The sequence below is a fragment of the Mastomys coucha genome, unplaced genomic scaffold, assembly GCF_008632895.1.
Source record: "Mastomys coucha isolate ucsf_1 unplaced genomic scaffold, UCSF_Mcou_1 pScaffold13, whole genome shotgun sequence".
NCBI classification, from domain to species: domain Eukaryota; kingdom Metazoa; phylum Chordata; class Mammalia; order Rodentia; family Muridae; genus Mastomys; species Mastomys coucha.
The window spans coordinates 8,772,230-8,791,006 of record NW_022196895.1 but is presented as its reverse complement, the minus strand read 5'-3'; the positions used below and the strand labels follow the sequence as shown (position 1 = coordinate 8,791,006).

Below are 18,777 nucleotides of genomic sequence, written 5' to 3'. Positions count from 1 at the left end.
CTTTAATTCCCAGCATTTGGGAGGCAGAGACAGGTGGATCACTGTGAGTTCATGGCCAGCCTGGTGTACAGAGCAAGTTCCAGAACAGCCAAGGATACACAGAGAAATCCTGTCTCAGGGGCAAGTGGGGAAAAAAGAAGAGAAAAGAAAAGAAAAGAAAAGGAGAAAAGAAAAGAAAGGCAAAGAGAAGAAAGAAAATAAATAAATCTACAAGTATTAAATTGTGGATGGCACCCCCTCTTTACCTTTTTTAATCCTAATTCATCTCCCAAGACCCTGTTTCTCATCCCCTCTGTTGTTCTTGTTTGGTTAGTTTTATGCCTCCTTCTACTTTACAAGGTAGATTAACCTTGAATATGAGTTTTGAGGGACTTGCTTTTGGTCACAGTGTTTTGTCTCAGCAATGGTAACCCAGAACAATGGTAACCCTAACTAGGACACTAAGGAATGTCCTTCCCATTGTCACGTATTGAAAGCACGACATGCCTACAAAAGTGTCAGCATTGAATGCTTTCTGTTGTCTGTGTTGTCATCTGCCTTCTCTTCGCGCCTCATCTTGTGCTTTTGGTCTTTCAAATAGAAACTTCCACTTGCAGGTTGCCCTGGCTTACCTGTATTTACTTCCTGGAGTAGTCCCAGTGGATTTGGTAGAGAGGGAGACAGAGACAGACAGATAGAGAGAGAGGGAGAGAAAGAAAGAGAGAGAGAGAGAGGGAATGAGAATGAATGAGAATAAATGCAGTAAGCCTGTTTGTCCTGCAGCTAAGAGATTATGCTTTTAAATCTGTCACACAGTCATCAGAGCTCTGGAGCTCAGAGGTGTTAAATGCCATGGCCAAGATGAGGGAGAACGGGTGTGTAGCAGGGGACCTGGAGTGGAAGGCATCTGACCTTGTGCTCAGTTCTCTTGAGTTTCTGCTGTCCTAGGGCCGCATCCGTGACGTGTCCTAAGCAGCGGATACATTTCTCCAACACTGTGTCTCGCCTTCTGGAGCTGCTCCTGTTTTGGCTTCTCATCCTCCAGGCTGGTAATAGCTTACCTGTTTTGGTCATTGACCCCACTTTTTGACTTGAGTCACTTAAGTTTTCAGGTCCATACGAAAGTACCTTGGATGAGTTGCTCCAGTGTGGGTGGCAGCCTGAGAGTGTAAAGTGACTTGCGCAGAAGAATTATCCTAAATGAGCATTAGCTTTTTTCCCTGAGGAATGCAAATGCTCTACAATTAGATTGCGATGATTGTGCCTTTAATTTTTTCAAATCTTATTTTTAATGATGGTTTTTAAATGCTTTAACCATCCGTGTAACCCACTACCCACCAGAGGCAGTGGAAAAGAAAGGATATGGGGGAAGTGAACCTGTTTAGAAAGGTTCTTTGGAGCAACTCCTGTCTGTGTTGTCTGGAAATCAGCAGTTCAGTTTACAGGTTAGTGGGCAGCGGCAGCTCAGTCTACTTGCTAACACCTCACATATACACCAACAGTACAGCTCTGTAGAATCAGGTTAGCAACAGCAGTGGTATGACCTAGCAGAGACAACCAGGCCTTAGCCTTGGCTCTAGTCATCAGGAGAGACCTGGAGGAACTTCAGGAGAAGTCCTGGGCTGTGTGTCTCTCAGGTAATTGAAGATCAGTGAAGACTTGAGACTCACAAGTGCTGCACAGCTAGCTGTCCCAGCAAGCCAAGCTCTGTCTCCATCACTCTGTGGAGTCCTCTAAACATCACATGTCCTCCATGTGCCTTGCCTCAGCATGTGCATCCAATGAGCCCGAGTCCTTGGAAGAGGCAACAAACTGCAGTACGCCACCAGGAGTTTTTTGGTGCGTTTCTTTCTACGGCATCCCGACAAATGCAGCTCAACTCTGCAGCATAAGGCGGACATGCATGTTGTTAGCAAAGAATCTTTCATCACATGTCCTTTCATGGGTTTGCTTTAGTAGTACATCTTCTCTCCTGTGTCTGCTGCAGTGAAACATTTCTTCATGTGTTTGCTCCAGCAAAACGACTTTCCAAAGAACTCTTAAGTTTCCACTTCAGATGATCACACAGCTGTGAAGCATCCTGAACCCCAGAAAGTAGACTTTCAAAGAATGAATGAATCATGGTGTGAATTATATCTCAATCAGAAAGTATGTTAGAGACAAAGAAGAAAACTCTCTAACTTGAGAACTAATTTGGAGTGTGGTTATACTGAAAGAGAGTAATTCTCCTTCAAACTACATTTGTAGGGATTTGGGTGTGTCACTTAGTGGTAGAGGCTTAGAGACTTGCGGAGTTCTGGGTTCAGTTCCTAGAATGTGTGTATGTGGTGTGTGTGTGTATGTGTGTGTGTGTGTGTGTGTGTGTGTGTGTGTGTGTGCATGTGCGAGCTTGTTATACAAGAGGAGTCCTGTCTGTGACTTTGCATTAACCAAAGTAATTAAAGAGGCTCAGTACAGGAAATTTTGTTCATGGGAAGGATTTTTGCAGAGCTAATGGTTGGCTGAACCTCTTATGTCAACAACAGGGATAGCCTTGACTTCCCTTGCTGTAGACAGTTGAGAATCCCTAGGAAATGAATGTCCCCCCAAAACTTCAGTGTCCAGAGTCCTAGATGTCTAAGTGCCATAGCAGGGCTTTGGCAAAAGCCTTGGTAACGGTAGATGTGGAGTGATGAATGGATATGTCCATTGGCAGCAATACAGGAGCTGGATTCTTCTATGTGTACTAAAAGCAAGTTCATGACCTAATTTATGAGCAGTGACCTTGTAAGCCTTCCTTGTATATTTGGTAATATGAAGGTGTCTTCTTTTTTTTCTTATGTGTGTGTCTATGCATGTATGCATACATATTAATACATGCCAATGTGTATGGAGATGTCTACACATGTGAGTATGTGAATAAAGGGCAGGCAGACTGTGGGTGTCATTTCTCAGGACATCATCCACATTGCCCTTTTGAGACAGGGTCTCACTTTTATCTGAATTTGACAATTCAGTCAGGCTGAGTGGCAGGTAGCAAACCTTAAAGAGTTGCCTGCCTCTGTTTCTCCAGTCCTAGGACTACAAACACACCATTGTGCCTGGGTTTTATGAGATGAGTGCTTGTGTGGCAAGCACATTACTGACTGAGTCATCTCCTTAGCTGCAAGCTTTATTCTTTTTATAAAAGTGCTTTCATGCTGGGCGGTGGTGGTGCATGCCTTTAATCCCAGCACTTGGGAGGCAGAGGCAGGTGGATTTCTGAGTTTGAGGCCAGCCTGGTCTACAGAGTGAATTCCAGGGCTACACAGAGAAACCCTGTCTCAAAAAAAAAAAACAAAAATAAAAAAAATAATAAAAAGGATGTCTTCTTCTCCCATCTCCTATTTGGGGATTTCCACAGAGAGATGCGTAGCAATGAAGTTTTCCATTGAGCTAAGTCTGTATGATTTGCACACAATCCTCAGAACTGTGCAAGAGCTAACCTATACAGCCACAAGCAGCAGCCTATCACTTTGAAGTCGCTCAGGAGTAGTTGAGTGCTTTATTTTTGTTTCTTAGAGTAGATGACCAAGACACTAAGGGCTATGGTATGAAAATAACAAGAGTTCTGTGTCTCGGTTTCCTTTCCTGTTGCTCTGACAAAGTACTCTGACAAAAGCAACTTAGGAGAGGAAGGGTATGTTCTGGCTCACAGGTCAAGGGTCTTGTCCATCCTTGTACAGAAGCCAAAGTGACAGGAGCTAGGCACATCCCATCTGCAGTCAGGAAAAAGAGCATTGAATGCCTGTTGTAGCTCAGGTTATCCCTCTATTCTTTCCCAGGCACAGTGGGTGGGTCCTTCCCTCCTCAATATAATTAAGAAATCTACAGGAATGCCAGAGAGCCACTGCCCAGATAATTCCAGATTCTATCAATTTGATGATTAACAGTAAACATCACATTCAGAATGTACAAGACCTTTCGGAAGTCAATTACATTAACTTTAAATGGATCCTGGTGGTGTTCTCCATCTCAGGATTTTATTGCTGCAAAGAGACTCCATGACCATCACAACTCTTAGAAAGGAAAACATTTAGTTGGGGCTAACCTACAGTTCAGAAGCTGAGTCCATCATTGTGATGGCATGCAGGAAGGCACGGAGCTGGAAAGCTAGCTGAGATTTCTACGTTTGAATAGTCAGGCAGCAGGAAGAGAGAGTGCCACTAGGCCTGGCATAGGTTCTGAAACCCCCAAAACAAGCTCCAGGTGACATTATTCTTCCAACAAGGCCACACCTCCCAACAGTGCCACTCCTTATAAGCCTTAGGCCATTTTCATCAAACCACCACATTTTCTAGTGGTTGTTTGCAGCTAATTCTAAAGTTCAGCAGGTAAAACAGCTATAGAGACTTGTTGAGTTAGAATACATGTAAATTTAACTAAGAAAATACCAGTGTCCCAGAGTGTTTGTACCCTTTGCCATTTCACCCAGAACAGCATGAGGGCTCCATGGCTCCACACCCGCACCAACCTTTGTTATGTCTGTCTGACTTGATCTAGCAGGTGAGGGTCTCCTAGTGCAGTTCTTGCCTGAGCTTCCCTCTCCCTCATTTCTGAGAGTATAGGATGAGTTTCCCTGTAAATGCCTCTTGGGATCAGGCAGGTTGTTTGCATGCCTCGAACACTAGGTTTCTCTAGGTTTGGGGAGACAGAGCCGACCTGTTCCTCCAGCCATTTTACAAGTTAATGAGAGGGCTCAAGAACCTTAGAACCATGATTGAGAAGACCCCATTCCTTTGTCCTTAAACTCTTTGACCTGTGGTAGAGATAGTCTCCTCATGTTTAAAAGTGTACACTTTATATTCTTATGGGGCCGTTTGCTGTGGTGTTCAAAAGAGAAGCTTTAAGGCAACCAGAAGAGCAGGGAGCTCTCAGGAATGTGAGTCAGCAGAGACCTGGGTGCATGGCTTTGATTTATGAGAGGCCATGGCCTGAGGTGAAGCAGCAGCAGCAGCCACTCTTTGGAGGTGACACCCCCACCCTGACTGTTCACTGCCCGGTGAATGCTAGGGCTGAGATGGGGTGGGAGGAATCTTCCCTCACGCTTTACCTCACAGTAGTGTAGCAAGCCATGCTACTTCACTGTTGTGGTTTTGTGCTCTGTAACCTTCAGAGCAGTGGGGTTCGCGTCCTCTGCTCAGTACGGTGCTGTCTGGAACCTAGCCATTCAGGATGCTCACACTTGCTTGCAGAAGCCTCCCGTGGCTGCCATGAGAGATGTGGGTCAGGTCCCCAGCCACTTACTCGGTGCCTCTGCCATGTAGCTCAGCAGAGAAAAGCAGAGGAGTGTTGGTCTGTGAATACCTTCACTTGTTTTGTTTTAAGATTTTTATTATTTTATGTCTATGTGGCTAAGTTTACGTATGGGCACCACAAACATGCACATATGTACAGAGCCTAGAAGAGGGCATTAGAGCTCCTGAGCTAGAGTTATAGGGTTATCTTAGTTGGGATTTCGTGGCTGTGAAGAGATAGCATGACCAAGGTGGGGCTGGCTTACAGTTTCAGAGCTTCAGTCCTTTATCATCATGGCAGCATGCAGGCAGATATGTTGCTGGAAAATAAGCTGATAGTTCTACATCTTGATCTGAAGGCAGCCAGGACAAGACTCTCTTCCACACTGGGTGGAGCTTGGGCATAGGACCTCAAAGCCAAACCCAACATTGACACATTTCCTCCAGCAAGACTACATACCTTGTAATAATGCCACTTCCCATGGGCCAAGCATATTCAAACCACCACATTCCACTCCCTGGCCTCCACAGGCTTTTTCAAACACACGAGTCTGTGGGGGCCATACCTAGCCATAGCATAATGCAAAATAAGTTTAGTCCACCTTCTGAAAGACCCGTGGGGGAGACCCCCACTCAAATCTCGGGAGGACGTGCACCCAAGGAATCACGAGAGACCGTCTTGATGTAATTACAAGAGGTAGTTTTTAATTTCAGGGCACTCCGGTTCAGCAACACACCTATCTCATGCAGGAGATAGTGGAGCCGACCACGAGGCTTGAAAGTTAGGGGTTTATATAGGGAAAAGGTCTGGGGGAACAAAGGGATCAGTGTGGCCGTACATGATTGGCTAGTTCAAATATTAACTATTACATGCAGAACAGAGTGGAAAATTCTTAAGGTTGGTGTTAATCTGAGTCAACAGAGCATCTGACCTTAAACCATATCTGTCCAGACATGTAGTTTATGTCTTCTTGACCTGCTAGCTCTTATGATATCTAACAACTTGCTTGCTCCTTCCCAGGCCTATGTGGGCCAGCTCGTGATGGATTCTTAGGCCCATAACTTTTCTTCCTAGTCAGCACAGGTCTAAAGCTTTAATTTTTCCTTTCACTTCAAAAGTCCTCATCCATCACAGTCTCAACAATGTTTAAAAGCCCAAAGTTCAAACTCTCTGCTGAGATTCATGCAATTTCTTAACTATAATTCTCTGTAAAATCAAAAAGCAGATCACATACTTCTAATATCACACAGGATAAACAATACCATTCCAAAACATCATAGTGAGGAGCTGTTGGACCAAAGAAAGGCCAAAAACAAACTGGGCAAGCTCCAAACTCTGCTTTTCCATGTCTGACCTTCAACTTCTTTGATCTTTGTTGACTGCAACACACCTTTCTCTTGGGCTAGTTCCACTCTCTGTAGGCTAGTATCCCTCAGCTGTGGCATCAGTAATATCTTGGGGACTCCAGGGCAATTTCGACTTCACAGCTTCTTGTCCCAATGTCTGGGATCCACACATGATCTTCTAGCTTCCTCAAAGGGTTTGGGTCACTTCTCCAGCTCTGCCCTCTCTAGGCTATGGTTGATCTATTTCACTACTGCTGCTGTTCTTGATGATCATCCCATGGCACTGGTGTCTCCAGTACACTGGGGTCTTCTGATGCAACTAGGCTTCACCAGTAGCCTTTCTTAAATCCCTTTTATAGTGCCAAGCCTCAACTTCTTTTCATGATCCCTTCAGTCCTGGGCCGTCAACTGCAACTGAGGCTGTACCTTCAGCTGCTCTCCATGACCCCTCCATGCCTTCAAAACCAGTACCATCTGGGTGACTCTTACACCTTACCAAGTCCAGCTGCCAGCAAGAGTTCTGTCTCTGGAACACAGCTTCTTTGTGCTCTCCAAAAGCATTTTCCAGAAGATTTCACCACAGTGATTCTGCTTTTTTCTTAATCACCACTAATTTCTTAGCTCCAGCGTTCTGTATTCCAACTTCTTCACTGCCTAAGCTTGGCTGTTCTGGAACTTGCTTTGTAGACTGACCTTGAACTCAGAGATCTACATGCCTATCTCCTAAACACTGGGATTAAAGGCATGTACAATGACACCTGGACCTAAGCTTTTCTTGACCTTTTCACAAGACCTTCATAAGTTTTGGATTGTAGTTCATTACACAAGTATTCAGTTGGAAAACTGAGAATAGCCATCACCATCTACCCCTTGTCAATTTGATACATAATTATATCTCCTTATGCACAAATGAAAACAATAACCAGATTATAATAACATTGAACATGATATAACTATCCCTTGTTCAATTTCAAATTCATAAACAATAAGCTTAGCTGGGTGGGATCCTGCCCCAAGGTCACCATTCCCTTAATTTGATTTAATGTTTTTGAACACAGGATGTAGCTTCATTGTATTTCCTGGTGCCCCTTTACTCTTTGGAGCATGCACTTTGTATTTTCCTTTCTAGGCTTGCTAGAACTCGCTTCATAAGAGTGAACCACAACTAAAAATCTAAACTAGGTTTTTTGAGACTTTCTTTGTCAATACAATTAATTTAAATCTCTTTACTTAATCCTCAGGCTGACTTTGGACAAGGGCAAAAATCAGGCATATTCCTTCCCAGAATATCACAAGAACAATCTCTAGGCAACATACTAAAATTCTTCTCTTCTGAAATCTCTTGAGCCATGTCTAAGTTAGGATTTTACTGCTGTGAAGAGACTCTATGACTAAGGCAACTTTATAAAGACACCATTTAATGGGGCTGGCTTACAGGTTAGAGGTTCAGTCCATTATCATCAAGGAGGGAGCATGGCAGCATCCAGGCAGGCATGGTGCAGGAGGAACTGAGAATTCTACATCTTCATCTGAAGGCTACTAGCAGAATACTGGCTTCTAGGCAGCTAGAATGAGGGTTTTAAAGCCCAAACCCACAGTGGCACACCTATTCCAACAAGGCCACACCTCCAAATAGTGCCACTTTCTATTGGCCAAGCATATTCAAACCACCACATGGGTTGTGAGCCTCCTAATGTGGATACTTGGAACCAAACCTATAAGAGCAGAAAGTGCTTAATTGCTGATATATCTTTAGCTCCTGTGACTAGCTTATTTTGTGTGTCAACTTGACACAGTTGAGAGTCATCAGGGAGAAAGGAGCCTCAGTTGAAGAAATGCCTCCATGAGATCCAGCTGTCAGGCATTTTCTCAATTAATGAACAATGTGGGAGGACTTAGCCCATGGTGGGTGGTGATTTTGGATTCTATGAGAAAGCAGGCTGAGCAAGCCAGGCAGCACCCCTCCATGACCTCTGCATCAGCTCCTGCCTCCAGGTTCCATCCCTCCTTTAGTTCCTGTCCTGACTTCCTCCAGTGATGGACTATGATCTGGAAATGTAAGCCAAATAAACCCTTCCTCCCCAACTTGCTTTTTGGTCATGGTGTTTTGTCCCAGCAATAGCAACCTTAAACTAAGACAGCTCCCAACACCTTCACACATTCCTTAGGCTCCTGGATTAATTCTCTTGGGCTGGAACCAGCTACACCTTGTAACATCCTTGTGGTATTTCCAGCAGTGTCACCAGCTGTTTAAGGGCAGATAGGTTTCCCTTTCTGTTTAAAAGTCGTGCTTTTGCCCATTTTGGTGATGCATGCCTCTAATCTCAGCACTAGGGAGGATCAGCATTTGGAGGCAGGTGGATCTCTGTGAGTTTGAGTGCAGCCTAGTTTACACAGTCCTAACTGTCCTAAAATATTCAAATATTACCCCCCCCACCCCGTGTGTGTGTGTGTGTGTGTGTGTGTGTGTGTGTGTGTGCGTTCTACTTTCTCTTTGCTTTTGTGTTTTTCTTGTTTGGTTAATTTATTTACCTGTTTGTTTTCTAAAGAGAGAAAGGTGTGGAGTTGGATGGGTGGGAAGAATCTGAGGGAGGGAAAACCATGATCAGAATGTAATGTACTGATACAACAACAACAAAAAAAAAATTGCTTTTTTGAGTGATATATTGAGGGCACCAGAAGAGTCACGTAGTTAGGGTCACATAGTTAAGTCTAGAGTGTGTCTGGCCTGTCAAGAAGCTCGCAGTCGTTAGAGCCCCTTCTTTCTGCATTGCTTGCTAAGGCATCTTTGTGGCCACAGGGGCGAGTGAGATGGACTCCCTGCTCTCAAAGGATTGATAGTTCTAGGTGGTAGGGCAGGCCAGGTGTCCAGGCAAGCAGATGTTGTGTAGATGGTTTTAGAAATGACTTAAGGATAAAGGCAGGCTATTCTTTCATCTTATGTTTTTGCTTCTCGGCTTCCCTGTAACTCATCATGGCTTCTGTGGTCTGGATAGTGATTATCATCCAGCTGGCAAGTTCCTTAGGGCTGTGACTGCTCTTTATGTCCTTCCCTCCCTGTCTGTCCCAGACCAATCCTCTTGTTCTTTAGACCAAAGCTTAGGCTAGCCTCACCAGCTTACACAGCCAGAACATTTATGACAAGATAGGATGTCAAGAGGAGGTGCATCCAGGGGCCCTCAAGGTCCTGGATTTAACTGCTAGCCTTCTCTTGTCATTCCTTGTTATCTCCCTGACTGCACTGCAGTTCCTCTCACAAGGGGAGGGAGATTGGGCAAAGGCCAAGAAGCAGCAGCTGCAGAAGAGACAGAACAGATTCTCCATAGATGTCCATCCATGGCTGAGCAGGGCCTCAGCCTCTCTCACAGTCCATAGCACCAGGATTGCCTTGGTCATCATTCCTCTGCAGAGAATGACCTCAGTGTTCTTTCCTGTGCCTTGTACATTATACACTGTAATTCTGAAGCTGGCACGTAAAGGCGGGCTCTCTTCCTCTGACACCGTCCCTTGTGTGGGCACTGCCCTCTGAAGCTCTAAGGTCTGCGTTGACCTGAGTGCACATATGGCTCCACAGTTCAACAATTACAAAATGTTAGCCGTGTCTCTTCTCTGGGCTTCAGATGGAGTCAGGGTAATAGAACCTCTCAGAGTTGCTCCAGGTGTAAAAGATAAAAGCACCACATTTTACGTAAGGCTATCAATAAACCAGGCTCTTGTTCACTGGCCACCATCATCATTATCCTTAGTAGGAGGCAACAGAATATTCTTCAGGATGTGCGGCTGGAGGACTGAACATTACTAACACAGGTTCCCATTGGAAGGTGGAAGACATTCCGTGGAGTGGTGACCTAAAGATAACGAGTCCTTGACCTTGAATGGGCTGCATAAAAACTAAACCACAGAAAACTCTTTATTAGACATACATGTGCATAAATGAAGATCTACCTCAACTGTTAAAACATCCAAATGGCCAGAGGCATAGAATTGGAGCTGATAGGTAACTGGACCATTTGAGATCACATAGGAGACTTTATAGAAGTGTAGCAGCCCCTGAATCTTGCTCTGAAATGTGTGCATGTGTGTCTGTGTGTGCATGTGAGAACTCACACAGGTTTCTGCTGATGGAACCCAGGTTCTGCATGTGCAGAGCCCACCTCTACCTCTGAGTTGTCTGTGACGTACTTGACTCGTAGGTGTAAGAAGAAAAGGAAATAGCTCTTACGGCTCCACTGCACAAAGCTCTTCAGCAGGGAATACTTAGGAATGTCAGCCCAGTCCCCCAGGCTGCACAAAACAGCCCCGGACCAGAGCCCAAGCCTCTGGAGAGCCAGGCTCCTGCAGAAACTCCAGATTTGGAAGGATTAAGCTGTCCACTGTCAAAATGCTTAATTCCTTTTCTTGAGACATTTTTGGAAGGGTTTCTGCTTTTTTAATCTCATGAGTTCTTGTTTGTGACAAAGTTCAAATTCCAGAAAGAAACAGCCAATATGTGTGATTATTTCCTCTTGTACTAAAAGTGGAACTAAAAGAATGAACTTACTTCACAAGAAATGAATGTACTCTGTGGGCCTTAAACTAAACCGAGCGTGCATGCTGGCCCTGGCCCTGTGCTGTTTGTGCAGTAATTAAACAAATGGAAGAAAGGAATCTTTAAAAAGGCCTCTCCTCTGCCACTGTCCCTTGTGTGGCTGCTGGCTGCTGAAGGGAAGGTCTAAGGTCTGGGTTGACCTGGGTGCATATTCTGGCTCCACAGTTTTACACAGTTTTAGCCGTGTTTCTTCTCTGGGCAACAGTTGGAGTGTGGGTAGTAGAACCTCTCGGAGTTGGTACAGGGTGTAAGAGATAAAGCTACTCCATGTCACATTGTTCTTAGTAGGAGGAACTAGAAGAGTCTTAGGGTTGTGGCAGCTGGTGGGCTGGGTGCCCGCCCTCTGCAGAGGACATTGTAGCTGGGTGGGGGACCTGAGGGAGCTGTGTGGACCACTGTCTCACCTTCCCTGTACTCCTTAGGTGACCTCTTCGGTGCCCTGGACTTTCCATTCCTGTATTTCTACAGGTTCCATGGCAGCTGCTGTGCCAGGTAATCTTGAGCCAAGTCATGTGTGTTCTGTGCCAGTAGCTGTGTCTTCATCTCTACGAAGCCTAGCGTAATTATAGTAAATCAGCTGAGTTGCAGAAGCAGGTAGGAGGTCCGTCTGTCTGTCTCCAGCAGGTCCTCACTGAACCCTCACAGGTGCCCCACTGAATCAGTCCAGCAGACCCTGGCCTGTTACAAGACTTCACCCAGGACCATAGCTTTCAAGCTTGCCTAGGAGTTACACTGTGGCTGCCCTTTCTCCTTCACGGCCCTCACACAGAACTTCAGTGTATAAAACTAATGAAAGTCACTCAGCTTGAGATACTTTGTGTCCCCTCAGCTTGCATCTTGGTTTCCCTCTGGTTGCTGAAGGCAACCTGCAAAACCTTCCATGGAACTCTGAGTCTCATACGTGCATGGTAGAAATGGGCATGTGGATGCCTAGGTGCCAAGGTGGCCATTAGTATCTAGCCTCTGGAAGGACTCAGGGGTGGAGACCAATCAGATGGGCACACACAAATACACAGAGCGTCTTGCCACCCTGCCCCACCATTTCTAGACAAAGTCTTGAGTGGTGAGAGGTAGGAAGATTCAGAGAGTCTCAAGCTTGTATTTTGCCCTGGTGGTTAGAGGAGACCTGGGCCTATCCCAGGCTTAGTGGTTGCTAGTTGTGTGGCCACTGGTCAGATTTTCCAAATTCTTCCAAGGTTTCTCTCCTCCCTCCCCCAAGCCCCAACTCTGACCTAGAACATACCTATACAGGGCTTCTGTATTTGGAAGTTTCTAAGCATCATGCCTGGCCCAGGAAATGTTGTCATTATTAGTACCTGCGCAGGTCCTCTATAAGAGAAGTCTGAAAACTGTTGATGTTGAATCCTGGTTCTGTCAAGAAATCTTAAGCAAGTTTTAAACTTGTTTCTACTCATCTAGCAATAATGATTGTATTTGTCTTATGGGTTCTTACACGAATTAGTACCAGTGTACTCCTAGAGCAGTACCTGTGCATAGTAAGTGTCGTTAGTCATTAGTCGCAAAACAAAACAAAACAGAAATCGTCACAACTGTGAATGAAAGCTGGATTGCTGTTCCCACACAGACAATGGTATCCACGGAGCAGTGTTTGTAGATAGATAAAAAGTTGGTGTGTATGGACTGGAGAGTTGACTCAGCAGTTAGTAGTATTTGTTGCCAAGGACCAGGTTTGATTCGCAGTACCCACATGGAAGCTTACAACCATCTGTAACTCCAATCCCAAGGTGCACACGGATAACTGGAGGCAAAACACCCATCCATATAAAATAATAAAATAAATTAACCAAAAAAGCTAAGTACTACTTCTGAAATGGGCATATCATGTTCCCCAGGGGCATCGGGACAATGGGGCATTACTATAGACTTTCTACATTTGAGCCTTGGGATGAATCCTGTCCTAGGTACCAGCAATGCTCCTGTCGGCTCTCCCAGCTCCTGTCAGCCTGGCTAGCCTGTTCACTTGTCCACGAGCCAAGCTTTCACATTGTAACCCTTGCTGCCTAGGCACCTGCAGCTGGCATCCCTTGAGTATGATTGGCAGTATGGGCGAGCATGCTCTGGGGTGGGGTCAACACTAGTTTGGTTATCTGGAACAGAACAGCACTTTCACAACTCACTGGTGTTGGCTTTGTGCAGAAACACTCTGGGTATGTTTCTGGGCCTCTATAATCGAGAACTTTCTCCTAACTCAGCAAGTTAGATCAGCCCTTATTATTTTAAAGAGCAATTGATCTTTGCTTGAATTGTCCTAACTCTCTGTATCATTTTACCCTCCTGACACAGTATAAAGCTGACCTTTTTAAAAATGTGTACAATTCCCTCACATCTTTTCAATGGTTCCTCCATGGTCATATCTCATACTAGGAGTGTTCCCTTCAGGATGTCCTGGGAAACTAGGAGAGGGATCATGGGTACCTGAGGGGAGGGAGGCAGACATAACCCAGAGACCCCTGAAACAGATCTCTATTTCTCCCAGGATCCTTCACTTGAAGGATTCCCCCTCTTTTTCAGAGAGGTGTTCTCCATATCAATGGTGGATGAGCTGAAAGGAGAAGGATAAAGATGAGGTAGTTAAAAAATAGATGCCTTTACATGGAAGTGTAGGGGACTAGATAGTTATATGGGGGGGGGGTGGCTGAGTACACTCTAGTCTTCAGAACAGAGTTAGGAACAATCTAAATGTGCAGCAAGGTGATGATACAAGGATCCAGGTAAGGTAACTGTACACTTGAAAAGCCTACTAGTTTCTGTACCAGCACAAATGGCCTGGCCAAAATAGAAAATAAGTCATGCAATAGTAGATAATTGAATTACCGAAAACCATAAAAAAAGGAATTATTTACAAACTAACAAGTCAGACAATGGGAGGGAAGCCTTGGCTGTCTCTAAGCGCAGAGGCTACTTTATCCTACCTGTACCTGTGCCAAGGGGCAGGCTTAGCCTCTTAGCTGGAGGTGGAGAGGACAAGGCACAGGACAACGATGGGCTTTGTGAACTGGACACCCCTGTGATGTTGGTTCTTGGCTTCAAGAGTAGAAGCCACCAAGAGGTATCCCAGAGTACTGACTGCCTTACTTCCCACCCCTTCCCTCAGAGTGTGGACCCCAGAACTCCCCACTCTGACTCACTGGTGACTGCTGTAGACTTCGGTGCTGCGATGGGTGTCTGAGAAAAACAAGTTGACTATCAAAGGCGCTCTTTTGTTCCTGGTCTGGTGTCTCCCAAGGCTGTCTGGTTCCTGTCCTTGGGGCCCGTGAGACTGATCTGTGCTGGTGATGTAGGAGGAATTCCAAGTAATAGAGCAGACAATAAAGGATTTATTAATAGACTTGCTTAGAAGACATTGAATCACAGGACGTAGAATTCAGCTAAGGGAGTGCTACCCCCCAAACACCAACAAAGATAAGTTGTCGCTACCCAAACTTATTAGAGGTAAGCAAAGCTTACTTACCAAGTAGGATGGAACCTTTGTTCACCAGTACTGACTGACCAGCCATCAGGCCCATTCCCCCAAAATCATGCCTCCACCAGGCAGCTCGAGCGGGTAGTGCAGGGTCACAGCTACAGTAATCCTGGTCTGCTGGAGAGTTGCTTGTGCCCTTATCAGGAAGGCATAGCTCCACCAGGGGGTAAGCTAAGCCTGGGCAACAGCTAACTATTTGAGAAGAACAGCACTGCTGTACTTAAGAAATAATTCTAGCAATATCTTTCTTGTGGAAATATTCCATCTACCCAAGTGGCCAGACATGCAGACTCCTCTCTGTTTTTAAATTGTTCAATGTGTAACCTGGGGCTGGAACCCACAAGAGATTTAAGGCTGACAACATATGTAAAATGTGTAAGCCTAAGGTGCATATAAGTTAGTAAAAATTTCTATTTGAGGTTGACTTTTCCTTGGGCCCTTTTTTTTTTCTAATATTTCTCCCTATTAATCTCTAAGTGAGCAATTTCTCATTGGTAAGGCACATTAATTCTTTAACAGTGGAAGTGGTATTTGCCTTGTGAAACCAGGACAGGATAGAAGAGAAGGGCTGGGGCAGTCATGCTCCTGAGGTGTACCCCAGGGATACACTGGGGCAGTCATGCTCCTGAGGTGTACCCCAGGGATGCACTGGGGCAGTCATGCTCCTGAGGTGTACCCCAGGGATGCACTGGGGCAGTCATGCTCCTGAGGTATACCCCAGGGAGCATTTCTTCTAACCAGGTTCCACCTCCTAGTTTTATCTCTCAATAATGCCTTCAGATGATGAGACCATAAATGAACCAGTCCAAAATCAGGGACCTCATCATGCAATCAACACAATTTACATCTGCCACTGAGTCTTAGTACCCAAGCTTTCAGAGCAATACTGATGTTGAAAACATAACAATGCTCATCTGTATATTTTTCTTTCAAGACTTGGCCAGAGTTCCAAGCCTCTCTCACCTCTAGTGAGATACCCTCATCTCTTCTTCGGAAAAGTAGACGTTCTGGTTTCTGAACTGCGATTTTATCCAGGGGTACGAGAAAACACAAATGTGGTGGAAGTTGTGTAATACTTAGCAATTAGACATTGGCAAGCTGAGAGTGATGGCATCTACCTGTAATCGCAGCTCCCTGGGGAGGCGGTAGGAGGATTTAAGAGTTCCAGGCCAGCACATGGTGGAGACCTTGTCTCCATGGTGGGGTGTAAGAGGAGGATCTCACTGGCTGTGGATGAAGGAAGGCAGCCTCACTAACCAAATGGTGTTCTCTCTTTTCAGTGGAGTTCTGGGATTCTTCCTTATGCTCAGTACAGTAAAACTGAGAAGCGTTCTGGCCCCAGGGCAGTGTGCGGCCTGGGTCTTCCTTGCTAAGGTAAGAAAGAGGGGGGCTGTAGGGCAGGAAAGTCTACCTCAGGCATCTGTGTGCCCAGACTTCTCACCTGGGTTATGTAAAGTGACACACTCCTGATCATTCATACAGGTGAGAACTGTGACCTTTCACCTATTTTATCAGTAAGACATCACATTCTTAGAAGGTGACTGTGAGTTGGCACCTGGACTTCCTGAGCCTAATTACCCCTCTGAAAATGAGAGATTTTGATCAAAAATTCTCCAAAGTATCTCCAGCTCTCAGAGACTAGATTAATGTATGTCAGGAAGTTGTTTGTCCTTCCCAGAAACTACAAGCCTGTCCAGAGTTCAGTTGACTTTCTTAAGAGGACCCAGCCTGTCCAGTGAGGTAGTAGAGGAAAACTGTCAGGTGGCCAGATGGAGACACTTTCGTGAGCCTTCAGGACAAGGGCTGCCACAAGAATAGCTTTTTGTGTATCACAGTGACATGGCTGAGGAATGAGAGCGTGGGTGAGCAGAAAAGCAGCAGTGTAAAGCACTGTGTGAAGCACTGTGTGAAGCACTGTGGTAACGGAAATGCTTTGGTGTGAGCTCTCTTCTCCTGGCACCTAACCGGCTCTGGAGGAGCGGCTCTGGAGGAGCGGGGCTCAGTCTAGTGAAGAGGTCATCCTGCTCCTGCTACAGACTAAAGGCCTGTAGCTGCCTGCAGCCACTCGTACGAATGGGTCGTCTGGAATGGGGGTTACGGCCTGAATAATTAAGGGTACCGGAAATGCGGGAAGGGTTTGAAAAAATTAGACCAACTCATGGTGTGCTTTCAGTCTGCCATCATTCATTGAATTCTCCTTGTTACAAGCAAACAGGTAGATAGGTAAAGCAAAACCCCTCCCCCAAGTTTGTCAGCAACTTGGCCCAATCAGCAGCTTCATCTTCAGTCTCTGGAGGCGGGACTTCCGGTGTAACTGGAACTTGGAGAGAGGCGTGGCTATTAGCAGGAGGTGGGCAGAGAGGCGTGGCTATCTGTGGCAAGGCGGGGTCTGAGAGAATCAGCCCTCAGCTGTAGGAGGGTCACAAAGGCATACAAGAAACCAAAGGAACAGAGTAAAATGTGCTGCTCTGCCCCGTTCCATCCTCTCAGTTCTGTCAGTGTGATGATTAAGCTAGAGCAGGCTACGTGGAGCTATAGCAATCAGCCTTGCTGCTTCTATAAGTCACTCCTTCTGTTTGGGGCATTGTTAATTCTAGTGGCCATTTTGGCCTTAAGTGAACGGGGAGGCAGTAGTTCCACTGGTTTGAGTTATAGGCCTCATTAGAGCAAGCTGTGGACCTACGTAGTTCTGGAGGTGAGAGAGCAGAGTGAGCTTGGTAGCCTTCCCTCTGTATATCTCACACTTGATGCCTTCTGTGTCAAGGAACACACAGAAGAGGTAGAACAGACTAGACTCAAACATGCCCACACATCCCTGGCCAGGGGAGCCAGAGGAAAGCACAAACTAAGGCAGACAGGAATCCTGAGGTTCAAATACCCTCCCTCCCCAGCCATGCAGAAGCAGAGACAGCAATGTGTTCTGGCTCATAACAACAGCCTCTGATTGGTCCTTATCAGGCACCAAGTTACACATGCATGAAGAATGAGGTATAGATAAGGAAAGACATCAGACCTGTGCCTGTTATGAGAGACAGACTTTACTCTTGCTCTAGGAAGATCACCGAACAAACACCTGTAATAACGAGACGTGTGGAGAAGATAGACCCAGAGTTGCTACTATACATTATATAAAAAGCACAATATTCAGCCAAAGACTATTGACATTTAGAGAAGCAAATTGTGGTCCATGTGCAGGAAAAGGAAAGACTAAAGATGTAGGAGCTAGCCCAGAACAGGGCAAAACACTTCTTTCAGAATGCTCAGGGGTGGTGCTGCAACCATGCCAAGAAGCAAAGAAAAGTTGTAATGAATTCACAATGTCAGTCAAAGAAGATTAGAAAATAACCAATAGAAAGTCCAGATTAAAAAGTGTTACAGAAATGAGAATTTTTAAAGGGACTCAACAGATTTTAGATGGCAGTGATTATGAACTGTAAGAGAGAAAAATCACCATTTAAAAGAGAGAAAAAAATTAATTGAAGAAATGTCACCAGGACCCCAGAGACCTGTGAGACATCATGCATCAACATGTATATAAAAACAGTCTCAGAAGAGGAGGAGCCAGGGGTAGAAAAATATTTGAATAAATAATGGATGAAACTCCCAAAATTTATGAAAGACATTAATAATCAGTAAGCCTTAAGAACAAGCAAAACCAGAACTTTACCTGAACAAATTATAATCAAACTGTTAAAAGACAAAGAGAAAATATTAGAAGTATCAAGATAAAAAGGATTTAGCACACATGGAGGAAAACCCATGTAATTCATGAAAATAGCAAACCTCAAAACAGAGCAGAAACCTGGAGACTAGAGGCAGCAAGAGGCCACATTCCACGTACTGTAGCGAAAAACCATATGATAACCAGAGAGTTAGTATATAGCAAAATTGTCCTTCAAATATGACATAGAAATAAAGATATTCCCAAATAAATAAAGACTGAGAGATGTATTGCTAGTGTCAGTATCAATAATTTTATTAAATGTGGATGGACTAAATAATCCTTTTAAACATTTTGATGGCTTGTATATGCTTGGCTCAGGGAGTGGCACTATTAGGAGGTGTGATCTTGTTGGAGTAGGTGTGTCACTGTGGGTGTGGACTTTCAGACCCTCATCCTAGCT

The 18,777-nt window shown here is 45.1% G+C and overlaps 1 protein-coding gene across 5 annotated transcripts in view; it reads left to right on the top strand.

Moving 5' to 3' along the window:
- Nucleotides 1–18,777, top strand: part of Tmem241 (transmembrane protein 241) — a 136,044-nt gene that overhangs the window by 68,847 nt on the left and 48,420 nt on the right. For all 5 annotated transcript variants that reach the window (XM_031364973.1, XM_031364974.1, XM_031364972.1 and 2 more), the window contains 2 exons: nucleotides 11,592–11,661; nucleotides 15,934–16,027. In XM_031364973.1, the coding sequence (XP_031220833.1) occupies nucleotides 11,592–11,661; nucleotides 15,934–16,027 (164 nt within the window). The remainder of the gene's footprint in view (nucleotides 1–11,591; nucleotides 11,662–15,933; nucleotides 16,028–18,777) is intronic.